General features: G+C 46.9%; 1 protein-coding gene across 4 annotated transcripts in view; it reads left to right on the top strand.

Annotated features, from left to right (window-relative positions):
• The window catches only part of LOC137802543 (RNA-binding protein Musashi homolog 2-like), a 66490-nt gene that overhangs the window by 35719 nt on the left and 10810 nt on the right, over positions 1–19961 (top strand). For 2 of the 4 annotated variants that reach the window (XM_068600488.1, XM_068600489.1), the window contains exons 4-5: positions 3805–3924; positions 17839–18018. In XM_068600488.1, the coding sequence (XP_068456589.1) occupies positions 3805–3924; positions 17839–18018 (300 nt within the window). The remainder of the gene's footprint in view (positions 1–3804; positions 3925–17838; positions 18019–19961) is intronic. The other 2 variants (XM_068600490.1, XM_068600491.1) reach the window with 2 other exon arrangements.

Raw genomic sequence — 19961 nt, forward strand, 5'->3', positions numbered from 1 at the left:
GCTACATGTGCAGCTACATGTGCAGCTACATGTGCATCCTACATGTGCATCTACATGTGCAACTACATGTGCAGCTACATGTGCATCCTACATGTGCATCTACATGTGCATCTACATGTGCAACTACATGTGCAGCTACATGTGCATCTACATGTGCATCTCCATGTGCAGCTCTACATGTGCAGCGACATGTGGCGCTACATGTACAACTACATGTGCATCTACATGTACAACTACATGTGCAGCTACATGTGCAGCTACATGTGCAGCTACATGTGTTATAGCCACATATGGTTCGTTCTAAACAACAATGGCGGCAGTCTGATCAGAACAGGAGGTTATTTCTTCTTGGAGGAGCAAACATCAACACCACCAGAAGGCTTTGCTCGATGGAAAAGATGTTGTTTTCGCTCTTTTTCGGCAAGAGATTGATTGACAGATGGTTCACTCAATCAGCCGCCAAGTCTTTTTGAAAGGGCCTGCCCTTTTCCAAACAGCTTCCAATGACGGCGTCTCAGATGGTTCTTGGTGGACCAGCTGGCGGTCCGGTCAGGACATTGTTCCTGAAGACATGCGACGCGAAGCAGCTTCAAGTCACGGTGAGATGAGGAGGAACACGTCATCAGCGGTGCTGATGGGGGCGCTATAATTAATTTGACCAATCGTATCACCTCGTTCTCTCCACTTTAAAAGCAGTGTGATATTCAGCAAAGTTCTTTGACAGTTTTATAATAGAGAAAACAAAGCGTTTGACCTGGCCTGTGCAGGCAGGCGGCGCGAGCTGGAAAAAAACAGGAAACCTTGACACAAAAATTGCACTGCGCTGTTTGATCACCGTGACACTGCCCCGACTGCGCCTCCTCCTGCTCCATACAGTCAAGTTCACAGAGGCTCACAAAATACAGGTGCAGGCGGAAAAGAAGGAAAAAGCTGCTTCACAGGCAGAGCGCTGCAGTGTGTGCCGTGCACTATCACGAAAATATGAACGCACATCTGCCCCTTCAGCAGCCGGCCCACAATACCTCGGATTGGACACGCAATTCTGCTCGGCGAGCTGCTTCAGCTGGAAGTCTGTTTTGAAGGGCGGGAGACGGACACATGGGGCGACGGCTCGACATCCACTTCTGAATGCCGGTTAATGTATGCAAACCGCGAGGTGGAACTCGACACGCTGCTGTCAGAGCTGTGAGGACGCAGAAGACAAAGTCAGCTTTATTTTTAGAAAGAATAACGCCGGTGTTTCTGTTGTGAATTTGAATCTGCTTCTCATGACATCGTTACGTTCGGGTTGAGATTCTTTCGCTCGGAGAGAGGGCGAAAGGAGGTTGTTGACAGCGCTCATCTTTCTTCAGGTCTAATCTGTCTTCTGTGTGCACTCCTGGAGACGGCTGAGCGTCTGAGCCGCCGGCTCCAGCGCAGGAAGTGAGGACAGTTCCCCGGAGTCCGGACGCCAAAGGCCCCCGGGCCGCCGCCGCTCATAAACAGATGTGTCCTTGTCCCCAGCCAAGCGCAGCCACTCAAGTGGCAAAGCAGGGGCCCAATAATTGTGAAGAATTGAAAGCTAAATATTGGCTTTATCTCCTCAGTAATAAAAGGGCCATGAAATTGATTTAATGCTGCAGCGCTTCTCTTGGGTGGCTTCTTACAGCGCGAGCACAAAACAATGAGCAGCAGCCATCTATTAATTAACCCACCTAATCCTGCAAAGTTAATCTCTCACCACAACTTTGCCCGCAACTAACTTCCAAGCCACTGGGTCTATTGGGGGTGTCATGACAATGGCAGTGCGGGAAGATAGATTCAGCACTTAGAGAGAGAGAGAGAGAGAGAGAGAGAGAGAGAGAGAGAGCAAGAGAGAGAGAGCGAGAGAGAGAGAGAGAGAGGTGGAACGCTGTTCCGCCCAGCAACCGTGGGGACTGTAAGTGGAAGTGCAGGGGTGCATGGCCGTCATTAGCATAGTATCAGAGTTGATTTGTGTTTTTGTGAAAAGAGGCGGAGAATATCATTTGAGCTGTAGGAATCCGTTCCCGGCGTGTTGCGGGCGTAAACGCGGCTGATTTGAGTCGTCTTTTGTCATTTTTTTTCTCTTCCTCCGTCATCCACCCGCCGCCTCGGCCCTTATTCTCTCTGAGCCGTTAGGCGGTTAGGAGGAAAAGTGACATTTCTTTCTCTTCTTCACCTGCCAGCCGGTCGCAGCACGGCGGCGCCTCACACCGACACACACGTCCGCGCTCGTATTGTGTCGACAGAGCTGTGAATTACCTCCCTCTCAGCCGGCTGATGAAAAGCTATGTGTTTTTCTCTTTGGCGGCGGCTCATCTGACCCGGCCTGTCACCCCCCCTCCCCCTCCTTCCTCCCCCCCTCATCAGTCTTTTGTGTGAGCCCCTCTTGCTGGAATAGCAGGACAAGGCCGACTCTGGAAATAGGTCACCCACTGGTACACTTCTCACCTCCACGGCATGGAAAAGACTCTCTGAGGTGTGCTGTGCCATTTTGTAATGTCTGAACCTCACAGTCTCCAGAAGCAGAAGAAACGCACACATGCATTCAACTGGGAAAAAATAAATTAAGAAGGATTCCAACCGGAGGAATTTCAAGATCTCTTTTTTTCTTCTTCTTTTTGCGAGTGAGCAAAGCATTTCCTGTGGAGATAATTTCAGGAGGCTGATTAGGCAAAGACGGTGTTGAGCCCAGAGTGAGGAATCTCATCACAGCGCTAATGACATGCCGTTCCTGCGCGGCGCGGCCGCGGGCGCGGACTCGCCTCCGTCACCACCTCCAGCGACTGTGTTCATTAAGGCTAACAATGTAATTACAATTCACAGATACTGCGCCGGCTTAATTACAGACTGATTATTAGGCTGATATTTGTTGGACTAATCAGACCCTAAAGAAGTGGATTTATATTTGCGCGCCGGCGAGGCCTTACAGTTATTACATGTCATGAAACTGACAATTTGGACAGATTTATGAATGTTTTTAAAGCTCCACAAATCTCCGCGTTGGAGCACTGTAAATATTTACCCAAGAAGAAACGCGCTCAGGAGACTTGTTCAGATCGACGTCTCCTCTGAAGGAGGACTCTTCCAACAGAAGTCTCGTGTGATGGCGGGACGCATTGAGCGGCGGCTACATGAATATCTCGGCAAAGAAAGAGGAATGTTTTGCCGCCTCGTGCATCAAAGTGATGATTCAGATCCATAGAAAGTTCCAGTAATTGTCTCCCAGACGAAATGCAGGCGCGTCCCAGCGGCCGCTGCCCATGTCCGTGTGTCTGTAATCCCTCATCCGGAGCATGTGACGCCTCCAGAGGCTTCCACTAATACAATCAGGGACTTGGAGAGTTTACTCGGTTTTATGGATGAAGAAGAGTTTGCACCTCAGAAATGTTCCAAGGCAATCGAGTTGCTGTCTGATATCTAAACTCCACTATTATCACTCTGACGCTCCACTTTTTAAACCCTGAATGAAAGTTTCTGTGGTCATTTTCGGCCTCGTGGTGATCATGACAAGCTCTCTGAAGTTCTTTTTACTTCGGTGTGATATCCGGTGAGTCGCTGGTGGCGATGCTGTGTCTCTGCTGTGGATCAGTGGGTCTGCAGGGTTTTGAATATCACAGCGGGTTCAGTGAGCGTCTGCTGATAGATGTCGCCCTGACATGAGCTCCAGTCTCTGACAGCTATAGTTTTATCCCGCAGCTCAGCGCCGGTATCAACATCCTCCTGCAGCTCTGGGACGTGCTCATCCATGTGCAGGAAGTGATGCGTGTGTGTGTGTGTGTGTGTGTGTGTATGTGCCTGCAGGCTTCCCAGCGACAGCATACGGACCGGTGGCGGCGGCGGCGGTAGCGGCGGCGCGTGGCTCAGGTAGGGGGGCCCGTGGAAGAGGCGGCTACTTGGCGTACCCACAGAGCACAGGGCCAGGTAAACGCTCTGTCCATGTTCTGTGTGGCTGCTGCTCTCTCCAACCTCTCCTGCTCTGCTTCTCCCCATAGACCTAGTCCCCCGAGCCCACACACACACACCCACACACACTCACACACACACACACACGCCTGAGTGTAGACTGACAGCATCGTACACACATGCAGGAGGTCTTTACCCAGAAGCCTCTCTGTGTGCACGCTCCACGGTTTCATTTGACTCCAAAACCTAAACGGGAGGAAACATCTACCAACTTTTAGTTTAGTAAAGAAAATAATAAACAATAATTACCATGCAGAAAATACATGAAAAAGCCACCGCGGCAATGCGTTTAATAATATGATTAAAGTATGAAATACATGACTTTATGCAACATTCAGTCTAATTTAAAAGTGTCTGTGCAAAGTGTGATATTACACTTTTAACTTCTTTCTTTCTGTTTATTGCATAAAGTCTACATTTAATTGTCAGTGCAGCGCAACGTCTCATCATGACCGCGGTGCATTAAACATGAGCCTGATGGACTCGTGAGGAGGACGCTCCTCTGAACCTCTGGACGCTGGCGGGACGCACGCCTGGAAACAGGGAAAGAAAGGAAGGAGAAGCAGGAGGCGCGTCGGCCGGCAGCCATGTTTGATCCTCTGAGCGGCGCTCAAACTCTCCAGGAGTCTTTGAAGAACTTCCAAAAACCTTCCTGACCTTAAGGTCCAAAAGGTTTGTGACTGTGCTGCTTCCTGTCAGACACTCATGACGGCCATGACGGCGGACAAGAAGACGCAGGAGACGTTATGGGATCGAGTCCAGAGACGCGTCGGTCCTTCAGTCTTGAGATCTTATTTTAGTGAAGACAGGACGAGCCGAGCAGGTTTCCAACAGTTTCCACCGAGTTCCTCACACGAGCTCACGAGAAGCAGCATCACGTGTGAGGTCATCGGTCAGGACTTTAACAACTCTGCTCCACAGATTTCTACTATTTCCGTCACATTTAGAAATCATATTTACACCACGTTTGCATACATAATCTAAAATATCTCAAATAATTACATATAAAAGCACCGCTAGTATGTTTCCCTTGTAACTCTTTCCGTTCAATTTCGGAGGAATAAAGTGTTAACCCTTTAACATCAACGTTCCTTTCTTTAACTAATCCTCTGCAACACAAAACTATCTCCTTTATCTAACGGTTAGTTTTTCCTGCCGAGCGAACGGCTCAAAAAACAAATGTAAGAAATGCTAATTCAAGCTACCAACAAACACAAAAACCACGAAAACACACGCGTGCAACTTCAGTTTGCAGCCACCAGTCCATGGGATGTTACCTGAAGCAGGAGCAAGGGAAAGAGGGAGAACAGAGGAGGAGTGGAGGATGAAAGAGGAGAGGAGACGTCCAGCGAATACAAATAGCTTCACCTCATCAGCCATTCAGAAGACCCGGTCGCTCATACTCCTCCTAGATTGTGAATAAAACACATCATCTAAAAGTAGGTTACAGCTATTCAAGGATTTATTCCTTTGAAACCTCCTCGCATCAAACATCTTGTGGAATAGTACGAGTTCAAAATGTTTGCAAATTAGGCGACACGGCTCGTCTTTGAGCCGACGTCTGTCTGCCGGGAGAAGTTTCCATGACAGCAGCGCGTTGTCACACCTTGTGCTAAGCTAACCTCGTGACAGTGACGCGGCAGCAGGAGCTCAGGACGTAAACGTGATCCACGTTCACGTCCTGGACGTCTCTTTGCTCTCGTGTCCGTTTGTCTCCTGAACATCTGACGCTCGGCACCACAGCAAGTACACCGCTTTCAGAAGGAAAAACCAGTCAGCTGCTCAGACACCAACTTCCAGTACGCACACTCCATTAAAGCTTGATTACAGCACACACACACACACACACACACACACACACACACACGCAGGAAGCCGGTTCCTTGCTGTCTTGAACACAGCATTGATTGGCTCGCTGGCTCCATGTGGACGCCCTGCTTTCTGCTGCGTACCGCTGTAGATGTTCGGTGGCTGTCAGTAACGGCTCCCTGACTGAACACGCCGCCGCCGCCGGCTGCAGTCGCTGCTAATCAGACGCACAATTACGAGCTTGTTGGTAAATCTCTGTTGTAATTGTAACTCGGATGCTGTCTGCTCGTCGCGGTCGCTCTCGGATGTAAAGACCAACAATGTCACGTGCTGCGATACCTGAGGACGCACGACGGCTGCAGTGTATGCATACGACCTACACACACACACACACACACACACACACACACACACAGAAACAAATTCCCCCGCCTGTCCTCATTTGCACTAAATTCAAATCAACACGGGGAACACAGGAAGCCAATCAGATGCTCTGTCTTGCACGTCGGGCTATTTGATTTTGCATTTTCAAAACAAACAATTTGCCCAACAATTTCAATGAACATCACCAAGAAGCAGGAATGTTGATTTGGGGTTAGCAGCAGCCAGGAAGCAAGAGACGTGATGGCAACCATTATGTACAGTTTAATTCTGACAGCTGCAAATGGAAGAGAGACGAGTAAATGACTATGAACAGGGGGGGGGGGGGGGGGTCGAGTGCTGAGCGGTGACATCATGGGCCTGTTTTAGAGAAGTTAAACAGCCGCGAGGCAGCAAAGCATCACGCAGGGAGGAAGAGCCTCAGTCTGCAGCAGGACCTGCAGAGCAGCACCTCAACAACACTAGCAGCTCTGTGACATGCATGGATTCAAATATATCTCTATTTATAGACATATAGAGAGATATATAGACATATATATAGAGATCTATATATATATATATATATATATATATATATATATATATATATATATATATATATATATATATATATATATAGCTCTATATATATAGAGAGAGAGCTATATATATATATATATATATATATATATATATATATATATATATATAGACAGATAGATATATATCACCTCAATCTGCTGTATCCTTATATTTCTTCCATTTCTTAACTGTTCTCTGGAGAAAAGTGTCTCCAATGCATCCCATAATAAGTCCTCTGGTCCGTGGTGGAGCGAGGGCGTCTGGGCTCAACCTCACTTCCTTTCTGACAGAGAGACAAATGATTTATTGATGATTCATCAAGCGTCTGAGATGATGCTAATAACACACCAGGACATGGACGAGCGCTCCCGCTGCTCCGCTCTGTCCGCAGAGGAGCAGAGGACACGATTGTTCCGGCTTGACCTTCCTCTCTGCCTCTCTGCCTCTCTGCCTCTCTGCATCTCTGCATCTCTGCCTCTCTGCCTCTCTGCCTCTCTGCCTCTCCGTCCTGCAGCTCATCTGCAGCGTCGTCGGCCCTAAATGAACCCTGGATTGGAAGAGCTATTCTTGTGGTTTATTTATTTGCAGAATTCTCACAATTTAGTGCAGACGAGGGTTTTTGTTGTGAAAGGACCAAACAGAAACAGACATGTGATGTAAGTGTGGATTCTTTGTGCTTTGACTCCACCTACAGTTCCCACAGAGCACCACACACCAGCGCTGCATCTGACCCAGATCACACACCTGGAGGCGCAAAGCCACGTTACATCTCACAAAATACAAATAATGTAAACTCACCTCAACACATCCCACATGAAACTGCACACTGCCACGTTTATTATTCAGACCTTCCTTTACAAACCGTGTCGTCAGTGTTCTCGGCTGAGAGAAGACGTGCTCATGCTCTCAGAGGATCACAGCACAGGTCACATGACAGCTCGCTGACCTCCATCACACACCTGCGCTGATGGAAAGGTTCTTTCCCTCTTGAGCGCCGCAGACGTGCACTTAGTCCCACGTTCAAGCTTCCATTGAGCCACCGGAGAAGATCCCAATGCTTGTTTCTTATAATCCATCTTCTCTTGCAGTGAAGAGGCTTCTCTCGTAGGTTTATATTTAAATACTCAACAAATACGAGGTTTAGTTTCTCTTTTTAAGGGAGAAGCAACATGTTTTATTGAGTACAGTTGAATCTGAGATGGTCGTCCAGACTCTTTGTGAAGAGGTTTGTGTTTCTGTGTCCTGACCCCACCAGGAGCATGTAGCACCGCTACAGAGCAAGAACAAGGAGGACTAGACTGGAAGGACTAGACTAGAAGGACTAGACTAGAAGGACTAGACTAGACTAGAAGGACTCGACTAAACTAGGACTAGACTAGAAGGACTCAACTAGACTAGAAGGACTCGACTAGACTAGAAGGACTAGACTGGAAGGACTAGACTGGAAGGACTAGACTGGAAAGACTAGACTGGAAAGACTAGACTAGAAGGACTCGACTAAACTAGGACTAGACTAGAAGGACTCGACTAGACTAGAAGGACTCGACTAGACTAGAAGGACTAAACTAGAAGGACTAGACTAGACTAGAAGGAGTAGACTAGAAGGACTAGACTAGAAGGACTCGACTAGAAGGACTAGATTAAACTAGAAGGACTAGACTATAAGGACTCGACTAGACTAGAAGGACTAAACTAGAAGGACTAGACTAGACTAGAAGGAGTAGACTAGAAGGACTAGACTAGAAGGACTCGACTAGACTAGAAGGACTAAACTAGAAGGACTAGACTAGACTAGAAGGAGTAGACTAGAAGGACTAGACTAGAAGGACTCGACTAGAAGGACTAGATTAAACTAGAAGGACTAGACTATAAGGACTCGACTAGACTAGAAGACTCGTGCTAACGTGCTGGTGAGGAGGTGTGAGGGCTTCGTCTGCTGGTGGATCAGAGCCGTTGGATCAGAGCCGTGTGGCTGCTGCCGGACGGCTTCATGAGCGGCGTCACAGAGATGAAGCTCGTTCCAGCGACCGGGAGCCTCTGGAGGACGCAAAGGGCAGTCACTTAATATCAGTTGGAGGGGCTGAACATCTGCATATTAGAGCAGAGAGGAGGAAATTGCTAATTTGGAGATGACTAATGCATGCAGCAGCACCTGGGCCGCTCGTGGACGAGTGTGATCCACCTCTGCTGTTGATAGCAAGGGCGAAGCTGCATAAATGTGCCGCCGCTGCCACTTTACATGAGCGTCAGGTGGTGGATACATGAACGACGTTCATAATTCATAATTAATAAGATGTTTCTCTCCACAACCACAATAACAACACCGCTTCCCACACTCTTTAAAAGGAGGCGGTTATCGTTGTGTTCTCGTCAGTCTGAAGGAGACATGTGACATTTCCTGCGCTGCAGGATTGTCAGATGAAAGCGGAGTAAAGTGCAAGTGATGCAGATGGTTCTGACAGTCCAGGGAGCGTCACAGCTCGCAGCGTACTCTGCCGAGTGTTTTCCTGAGTCCCTCTGAGCTCTCTGCGAAGCTCCAAATGTCAGTCTCAGATCTCGGCTCTACCTGCGGTGTTCTCAAAGCCCGTTCAGCTCCTCGTTACAGGACCGGGTACTTGCTATGTGCGCCGCGTCGGACTCCGCTCGCTGCTAGGAACTGGGATGGATTTGGCGGCGGTCAGATATCAAATGTTGCAGAGAGGCGTCTGCTTCAGGGCCATCAGGACGTCTCTGCGTTCTTTTCTCGGTCGGTTGCTCGTCGATCGTCTTTGTTCTTTCGTCTCTTTTGTTCTACTTCTTCTCCCGCCTCCTTTTGTTCCTCCACCAACGAAAAGAAGGGAACTCATGTGACGGACATTTCCAAATTAAGATCGTTATCAATTTCCCCCCAACGAGCTGTGTGATCTTCAGGGCGCTGTGAGGGGAGCGGCGTGGGATGAGCGCTCGGGTCTTAATCAATCTGGCTCTTTGTGAGCTCGGGTCCATTTGTCCCCGATGCTAATCTGCAGATCTCGGCTCTGAGGCCAGAGGCGCTTTACACGTATTTGGTGCAAAATAACATGAGCAGGCACGCCAAGCCCGTCCTGCCTGGGTGTGTTGCCGAGGCCCAGGGAAAGAGGTGACACATCGGGGAGGGCAAAGTGTCCCCGTGCGCCTCCACACGAAGCGTCTCACAGCTGTGGGCAGCAGATGCTCCGAGGTTACGGCTCGGCCTTCAGGGACGTCCCGCTCTGCCCTCCAGGGGCCGGCAGGACGCTTGGCGCTACGCTACAGTCGGTCCTCTTGAACGACTGCGTCGTCGTCTCCTTCCAATCAGCGCAGGACGGTCTGCTTCACTGGCGTCACACATTTATTTTGACATTTCAATCTTTTTGCTTATTTGTAATAACATGCAGAGTCAGACATAACGTCCCTCCTTCCTACGTCAACACACAGCATTTTGTACAACGCTGAGATAAATGCCAATAAAATGTAGTCAGGTGCCAGAAGATGTTGCAGTCTGTTAGCACACGATGTCTGAGTGAGAAATAGTGATTCCTCTTCCAGCCGGTCCGTATGGTCCTGAAGCTGAGATGTAGCATCGCTCTCACATTGCAGTTATAGTGAGTCCTCCATGTCTTCAGACCGCATCAGCCTGAGCAGACATGCCTAAAGGCCAGGCCTGTCAGCCGGGAGCCGCTCAGGACGGATAATCTGAGCCGACCGCCGGTGGCCGAGTGCCCTTTCTCAGGCCCGGCTGGACCAGAACCCTCACTGGTTCAGACCTGCGGTGGAATCATTTAGTGTGCGCTGCTTCCCTCCACTGCTGCACGTTGTTCTGAATCCAGTGTTCACGACTCCTCTTCGTCTGTCACGTCGCACTAGCGTCACAGCCGAGGTTGCGACGAAACCCAAATCAGTGGCTCTGTTAAGTTTTTCCATTTCTGGAACGAGCAGAGAGAAAAGGGGAAGAGCAGGCATGAAATGGAAGGTAAAAAATAAAATCAGAAGCCTGAGTATGGGTGAGTAAATGCAAGAAGAAATCATCTGTTAAAATTAATTAGCCAAGCTTCTCTGAACAGAAAATGACAAGACATTAAATATGTATTATTTATGAAATGTCTGTGCCTCTGAAAGGAGTGTCTAGTGCTGTTAATTACTCAGCCATTCATTCAGAAAAGATTATTTCAAATGGAAAGTGAAAGCAAGGCCATACAGCAAAAGAGCTGTTAGTTTCTTTCACGCTATTTTTAAATGACATTGGTGAAAATGGAAAAGCTAATTATGGTAGCTCTGAAATTCAAAGCTAATTTGAGCAGCAGCATGTCAGCTTTATTGACATCTTCTGTCGAGTGATGTGGTTTGATGGCCACCGAGGAATCTCTGGCGCCGGGAGGGAGGAGGAGCACGAAGACGAGTGAATAACTTCTGCTCACCGAGGCTCTGATGCTCTGCTCCCATTGGTCCCTGCAGGAACAGCAGGCCGTATGGCCAAAGAGACCACGTGCACCTGCAGGTGGCCTTACCTTAACCCTAACCCTTACCTTAACCCTAACCCTTACCTTAACCCTTACCTTAACCCTAACCCTTACCTTAACTCTAACCCTTACCTTAACCCTAACCCTTACCTTGACCCTAACCCTTACCTTGACCCTAACCCTTACCTTAACCCTAACCCTTACCTTAACCCTAACCCTTACCTTAACCCTAACCCTTACCTTAACCCTAACCCTTACCTTAACTCTAACCCTTACCTTGACCCTAACCCTTACCTTGACCCTAACCCTTACCTTGACCCTAACCCTTACCTTAGCCCTAACCCTTACCTTAGCCCTAACCCTTACCTTAGCCCTAACCCTTACCTTAACCCTAACCCTTACCTTAACCCTTACCTTAGCCCTAACCCTTACCTTAACCCTAACCCTTACCTTAGCCTTAACCCTTACCTTAACCCTTACCTTAGCCCTAACCCTTACCCTAACCCTTACCTTAGCCTTAACCCTAACCCTTACCTTAGCCCTAACCCTTACCTTAACCCTTAACTTAACCCTAACCCTTACCTTAGCCCTAACCCTTACCTTAACCCTAACCCTTACCTTGACCCTAACCCTTACCTTAACCCTAACCCTTACCTTAGCCCTAACCCTTACCTTAGCCCTAACCCTTACCTTGACCCTAACCCTTACCCTAACCCTTACCTTAGCCCTAACCCTTACCTTAGCCCTAACCCTTACCTTAGCCTTAACCCTTACCTTAACCCTAACCCTTACCTTAACCCTTACCTTAGCCCTAACCCTTACCCCTTAACTTAACCCTTACCTTAGCCCTAACCCTTACCTTAACCCTAACCCTTACCTTGACCCTAACCCTTACCTTAACCCTAACCCTTACCTTAGCCCTAACCCTTACCTTAACCCTAACCCTTACCTTAACCCTGACCCTCTTTGACCATACGCAGCCTGTAAAGGACTTTTCAACTGAAATAAATTCCTGAAGCAGGCGTTGCTGCTGAAGAGAAGTTACTTTGGTTAGTTTGTTGAGCTTCTCTGAGATCTAATGAGAGGAAATGAACACTGGCCAACTTATGAACACATATCCAGTCCCACCGGCCGGCAGCGCGTCGCTGTGTTTTATCATCGGCCTGATTAGTTTTATTGTCCTCGGAGTGAGAAGAAGAGCCGCGGAGCTTCAAGGTGTGTGATTCCTCCTTAAAGGCAGTCACCTGGCAAAGTGGAGCCAGCGCAGGGCATTTATCCACTTACAGCCCCGTGATGTCAGGAGCAGATGACTGCAGGACACGCCCCTCTCCATCGCCACAGACAGCGCTGGTCACCCAGGGCAGGAGGGGGGGGGGGGGTAATTACCAGTATAAATGAAGCCCTGCGAACGCCTCGCACTGCTGGGTCCCCTCATCTAGTCTCCAAGGCAACCTCAGCACGCTCATTTGTTTTGGAGATGAGTAATTACATCCAATTAGTGGCCGGTGGAAAAAGAGGGAGTCCAAGAAAGGCCCATTGTTCTGCAGAGATTGTGTGAATATTAATAGTGGGAAGGTCTGTGGCTCAGTGATATGATCGCTGATACTCAGGCAGCTGTGGGCGACCGGCCTCCTGCACACCCACCGCTCTGATGGGAGTGTATGGCATGAGGAGTGTGTGTGTGTGTGTGTGTGTGTGTGTGTGTGTGAGAGAGAGCGTCCTCTTGTCCAGCTGTCCTCCCTGTCCTCTCACCTGAGCCGCTGCACCTGCAGGCAACATGAAAGGTTGTGCACATCTTCCTGTTTTGCAGTCGTTGTTTACAGGAAGATGATTCCACCAGGACAGGAAGTAGCGTCCTCTGCTTCTGCGCGGCAGTAAAAGCTGTCCCCCTTCGTTAGCTCAGTACGCCTCGTGGAGGACGCGGTGGTCTGTGAACAGCTCGCGGCATCACGGTCGTCTGTGTGACGGTCAGATGAGGAAAGAGATGTGAACCTGTGACGTGAGCTGACAACAGGATGAAAGCTTCATGGGGATCAGGAACTCAGTGGAAACGACTTCCCGTCTTTAATTTACTGCAAACTATATGTTTTATTTAATATTCAAAAAGCCCGTCATTTCATGTGGGCTGAATAATACAGACACATTTATAAAGAGTTTATTATTATTATCTGTCATGTTTTTCTTTAAAACTTGAATTACCAAAATTATGTTTATAGTCATAGAGGTTCATAACATATAAAGCCTTGATGCGTAGTGAAGGTATTATATATATATATATATATATATATTTATATATATATATATATATATATATATATATATATATTATAGATGCCAACCACACATATTATATATATGTATATATATAATATGGCTCTATGTATGTGTGTATATAAATATACACATATATATATACATATATATATGTATGTATATATAATTATTATTATTATTGTAGACTGCAACCACACATACATATGTATATATACACATATATATACTATATATATATTCATATATATATATATATATATATATATATATATATATACGTACGTATATATATATATATATACATATGTATGAATGTATATATATGTATGTATATATATATATATACATATATATATATACGTATATATATGTATATTTGTGTATATATATATATAGATATATATATTGATATATATATATATATCTACGTATATGTATATATATATATATATATATATATATATGTGTGGTTGCAGTCTATAATAATAATAACTAGAAAATTTCGCAAGAAATTTTGAAAGTGTGGCTACTACTGCCGTAAGACGTCGCAATATATAGCTTTTGTTTCTGACGCCCGTCTCTCCTCCAAAGCACTTCAGTTGGTTTGTGTGTTAAACTGATTGGCTGATATGAAGCACCTGTGTGCTGCCGTCGTCATGGTGACCAAGTGAGCGCCAGCAGACTGATTAGAGGCAGACTGGACTGTGGACTTAAGGAAATAAACTACTGAACGTCCTGAACACACACACACGTATATGAAATATCATATGACCTTATTAATGATCACAGTGTTGACAACTACACAATATAAAACACACGTAAACGTCTTTGTGTGTGTCTGTTTGTGTGTGTGTGTGTGTTTGTGTGTCTGTTTGTGTGTGTGTGTATGTGTGTATGTGTTTGTTTGTTTGTTTGTGTGTGTATGTGTCTGTGTGTGTGTGAGACAAACAGACAGAGAGACAGAAGTCATCTGTGTTGTGTGTGCGTGTGTAAGTGTCTGTGTGTCTGTTAAACTGCCCTAACGAGAACACCTGTGGGTCGCTAGAGCAAAGGTTGCCATGGTGATGACTTCAAAGGGACTTCCTTACGCTGAGCTTAATAGACCTAAATACTGTGGAACTCCTTTCAAACTATTTTAAAAAAATGGTACTTTAAAAGCCACTATTGCTTCGATATCGCATATTGAGCGTTAGGAAGACCTGACAAACAGATACTGTGACTGGCGAGTCTGTACGATAAAACATGTGTCTGTACGGGCGATTTACAAATCAGGTACGAGCTTCAGGGGAGACGTGGCTTTGGAGGGAGATTTAACATGGCGGCGGATGGCAGAGCGAGGTGGACTTTCTCTCACATTCAGTCCGATTTCAAGACGTCTGAGTCTGTTGGATTCCTATCGACCGCAGTTTATGACAGAAGACAAGATTTCCAACGTTTCTATCCAACAATGGTGTATGAAGAGTGAACATTGTGCGAGTAAAGACAAAATACGTTTTATTTTTTTAGCAGTTTCTGTCGCTTCTTCTCACTCTGTTAATTGGTGCGCCACCCTCTACGAACATTTCGTGAAATTTTTTTGACAGTTTTTGACGTTTTTTGCATTTTTCGGGAAAACGGCCGGGCGAATCTCTTAGAAAAGTCATACCTCACGATTCCCGCGCAAACCGCACGTTTCGATGTATTTTTTACGCATGTGCTGGCAACGCTCTGGGAGGAGTAGTGGTTTGACTATAAGAAGAATAACTAGGAAGAGCATTTCCTGCTGAAAATGCGTTGGAATGCAAAAAAGCTGAAGCATAAAGCTGAAATATTTGAAAGAAATTGCTAAATATAGTTGAACATAGTGAAATATAGTTGAATAAAGCTTAAAAAAGCTGAATATATTTGAAAATTAAATGTATAATTGGAAAAGTTGAAAGGAAAACTGCATCATCTAAATCAGGGGTGTCAAACATACGACCCAGCCCGCCCGGGTGTCCAGTCCAAGAGAAGAAAAAAAAAAGCTTTTTTTTAAAAAAAAAATTAAAGTCAGCCATAGGTGGGGTTTGAACCACTGGCCCTTTGCTTCTAAGACGGAGTTGCTAACCACTGATCCACAGGCGCAGTTGGTCATACGCCTGATATTATTGGCTTGCCGTGTGTCTACAAAACCATCTGTTAAACCTCAGAAAGTGAACGTCAGTGACGCTGTTAATCCTGACGTCTGTAACTGAAGTGACTTGCACACACGCGCGCGCACACACACGCGAACGTGCACGCGACCATAATAACACTTTAGCGCTGCCGTTCGCGCGGCCGTTTCACGTTAGTGAGCGTTCACTTATGCTGCCGTTCACGTGCGTGCACGGCCGTTTACGTGCGCGACCGTTCACGCACGTGCACGTGCGCACCCGTTCGCGTGTGGGGTCGTTCAAGTGCCTTCAGCCTGCAGATGCACAGACTAAAAGGCTCCTGTTAAAGAGTTGAAAGCGGATTTGAAGATGTTCTTCATTGGAAACCATTCATTTTTTTTATTATAAAAAGCTGAATAATTTTGAAAATTGAGAAAATATGAAAAATGTAAAAGCGTAGATTAATAGCTAAAGGTTTTGTCAACATGTGAAATTTTAAATATTGTCTCAAGCTCAACGTATGAAGAAACTGTAAACGTTTGAAGTTGAAGATGATTTGAAAATTTCCCCATTGGGTCCCATTATAAAAAAAATCATAAAAAGCTTAATATTTCAAAGATTTGAAAAGTCTGAAATATGAAAGGTCTTAGCCATCGTGTCCTTAGGTAACTGAATATTTTTATAATTGAACTTTTTTCTGTAGCTGACAATATGAAAGAGTTGAAGAGGTCCAAAATACGGATGGAAGAAATAGAATAATAATAATAATAATAATAATAAAAAGTTTAATAAAGATTTGAAGAACAATAGTTGGAATGCTTGCAGCATTCCAACTAATAATAATAAGCCCGCAGGAGAACATGAAGTGTGCTTGCAGCATGGGGTCTATGACCCCATGCGGCTGAAGCCACACTTAATAATTATATATATATATACATGTATATATATGTATATACATATATATATATATATGTATATATATGTATATACGTATATATATATATATATATATATATATAATATATATATATATTATACACGGAGCCGGTGACATACAGTCTTTTGAAGGGCTTCTTTATGAATCCAATAACACGGTTGGCTCTATTGTGGAATGTTTTTCTTCCTCGTGTTCCATTGATTCTCCTCGTTAGCGAGGCTAATCAATGCTCGCTGACATTTGTCTCGGTGAAGTAAATGGAACGATTGGTTCTTGAGCTTTGTTCCATGTGTCAGCGCGGCGTGACGTACGTGGGAAGCTGCCGTATCTGGAGCCTATAATTTGATGAGTGGGCAGGCAGCCGGCGAGCGCTGAGATCAGAGCGCTGAAAGCATCGGCGGAGGGAGACATGGCGGCGCCGCGTCCGTCTGGCTGCAGGACGGTCTGCCTCTGAACGCTGGAGGTGAAGTGGTTTGAATACTCGCCGCAGGACCCAAATAAATCCAAAACACGCAGCGGGGAAACCCGGCATGGAAGAGCCGGCGTCGCCAATCTGGTCCCTCCTGAGTGGATTAAGTCCGTTATCAAGGAGGTGTGAGGGGGAGCGCTTTCTTTTAATTGCTCTCTTTATATGAGCAGCTTGTCTCAGATTAAGAGGACAAGCAATAAATGCCAGCAGGACTTATTGCTGAAAGACATTTTCTAAACTGTTGATAATCCACCATCTGTGTGAGAGTCATGCGAGACGCTCGGTGCACGTGGGATATTTCACAATCATCAATAAACACGAACGCCTATATCTCCTTCACATGAACTGAACACCCATCTGTTGCTTCTGGTCGAAACAAATGCTTTGAATTCATGACTGACACGGTGCTGATGACAACGGGGGGATGAAATATGTATTGACCTGTTTAATGACTCTTCAGATGCGTCTCGCCGCTGGATGATCATGACGGAAAGAACACACACAGGTCAAAGATGCAAAGACACAAAGACTCAGAGCTGCGGCCTCACGTGTGTTCAGTCTGTCACGTTGCTGCTGCGTCTGAATGAAGGTGAAGGAGGAGGTTTCATGTCAGGGAGAGATAGTCTGTACATACATGTTATGTAGATATTAATACACGACACAGCTGATCTCAACATCAGCATGGCAGCAGCTGCTGGGGGGGGGGGGGGGGGGGGCAGGTAGAGCAGACAAAACCAAGCATGACTTCTCCAAACGGAGCGTCACCACCGCGCGATGCTTAACAATCTGGACGTTGACTTTGACATTGAAAGAGTTGTTTTCCACAATGATGGAGTCCCTCCCTCCCCTCCCCCCCTATACTGTATCTCCCAGGCCTCCCCGATTATGGGTTTTACTCTACGCCCAGTGACCAGAGGGGGGGGCCCTGCTCCTTTGCTGACTATGGCTCCCTGGGGCCCCAAGCGGCTCAGATGCTGCACAGTGAGCATGCCACCTCCGCCTGCAACTCCCCCCTCCAGCACCTACACAGCCCGGATCAGTTTAAGAACCCAGGTTTGTATAAGCGCATCTATCTCATCCACTTTTTGGACTTTTCAGTTTGATTCATGACATTACTCCATGCAGATGATCTAATCTTTTTATTTTATTGCTCATAGATTTTCTCTTTTGTTCAGGAAACAAACAAACAAATCCCTCCCCTTAGAACCACAGCCCATGTGGACCTGGAGGAGTAGCGCTGCATGTTCTCCCTCTTTGTTCCAGGTCTTAGTTGTAGATGTTTCTCTGTGAAGTCCCTGCTTGCTCGTGAGGGCGGACGCGTCCACAATGTGCTCCTCCATTTGCATGCGAACAAAATAACGACTGATGTCTGAGAGCACACGGCCTCTCTCACGGAGCGCAGGTTTGATTTCTGAGCAGCGAAGGAAGGAGTTAAGTGTGCGAGTGAGAGTCATATTTTAGTGGAGCCCTTTCAGTATTTTAAGTGTAGGAATGATTGCTCATGTTATTAGTGTGTGCAAGTCTGACTGGGAAATCAGTGGAAATGCTGCATGAAGTCAGACACTTAGAAGACAACATCTCTGCATAATACAGCCATTACTCTGTAAGACAAGCACATTTTCATCTTGTGCACTTTTCCTGACGTTCTCTCATGTACTTTGTGTAATTGCAGCTTAACAACGTCAAACAAACTCCACGTTGACATTTCACTACATGCATGCAGTGCGAACAGATTCTGTTATAAAGTCATGCAATTTCTGTGAGAACAGAAGTTTTACAAGTTTTCTTTTATTATTTTTGATCCTACAGTCTTTACATGTTTATCGGTTTTCTTCTTCTTCTTTTAATAATGATGCCGTGCTCCTGCGTGCACGAGGCACACGGTGTGTTCTTCACCTGCAGCCGTCAGCGAGCTTCATGTGACGCCGCGCTGCAGGTGACAGCGCTGACCTACACACAGCGGCTCCTTCCCGTCTCCGGAGACGCTGCTGGGCATGAGTCCTGCCGTACCCTTCAGCCTCGTCTCCCTCCACTTCGCAATAATAGCGAAACGATTAAAAACACCTTTTTGGTCTAATAAGTGCGGTCCAGCTCTTCCCCTGATGGTTCCAGTGTTGGCCGGCCGCCCCGGGCAGATGTTGGCATTTCCTTCAGTCCGTCTGTGCAGACTCAACCCGCAGGCGGCTGCATGGAGACAACGGGCAGACGCGGCGCTCTGAAGGCTTTTCCTGCCGGCCCGCTGTTTCGCCATCGCTGTCACGCCTCGTGCGCACGTGTGATAGCGCCTCGGACATAGTTCACCATACGCCGCGCTTTCTCCAGATCTGGTCAGCAAGTGTCGAGTGTTTAATTGCATAGACGGCTGCACGGCAGGGGAAAGATCCCTGCGACCTCACTCGCTGAGGCGTCGGGCAGCAGCTGACGGTAGAGTCCTGCAGCTCTGCTCGGCGCTCTGGACCGGCTCGCCGAGAGGACGCGCTCCCTCAGGGAGTCCACTCCTTCCTGAGCTGTTGTCTGTGGGATGGAGGATGAACCAGCAGACAACCTCGACCCTGACGGCGTGAGAGCCGGAGAGCCGAGTCACGACGGCGCTGCCATTTGTTTTCTTCTTCTCTCGGATGTTTGTCTGAAGCCGATAAGCAGAACGGTTTTCTGGCAGCGTAGTTGTTATTTGTGTCCGTTCGGTGCGTTACGATGGCGATCGCCAGCCGGAGGCGTCGCTTCCTTCACGCCGGTCCTCCACAGCTGGAGATGCCTCACAGGGAGAGAACAGGATGTGTGCAGGTTGAAGACTCAGATCTCACTGATGAAGGCTGCTTTCTCCTTCGTCTTCCTCGCGCAGAGGGCCTCTGTGTTTCAGCACCACATTTAGGAGACGACACATGAAGCAGGTAGAAGCTGTAAGACACACAGAGTCCTGCCAGGAGGTCATCTCCCCACTATCCTCATCATTCATGACGTAAAATACTATATGAATATTAACACACGACAACAAT

The sequence above is a fragment of the Clinocottus analis genome, unplaced genomic scaffold (genome assembly GCF_023055335.1).
Source record: "Clinocottus analis isolate CAN_PGR_092001 unplaced genomic scaffold, fCliAna1.0.p SCAF_5, whole genome shotgun sequence".
Classification (NCBI taxonomy): Eukaryota; Metazoa; Chordata; class Actinopteri; order Perciformes; family Cottidae; genus Clinocottus; species Clinocottus analis.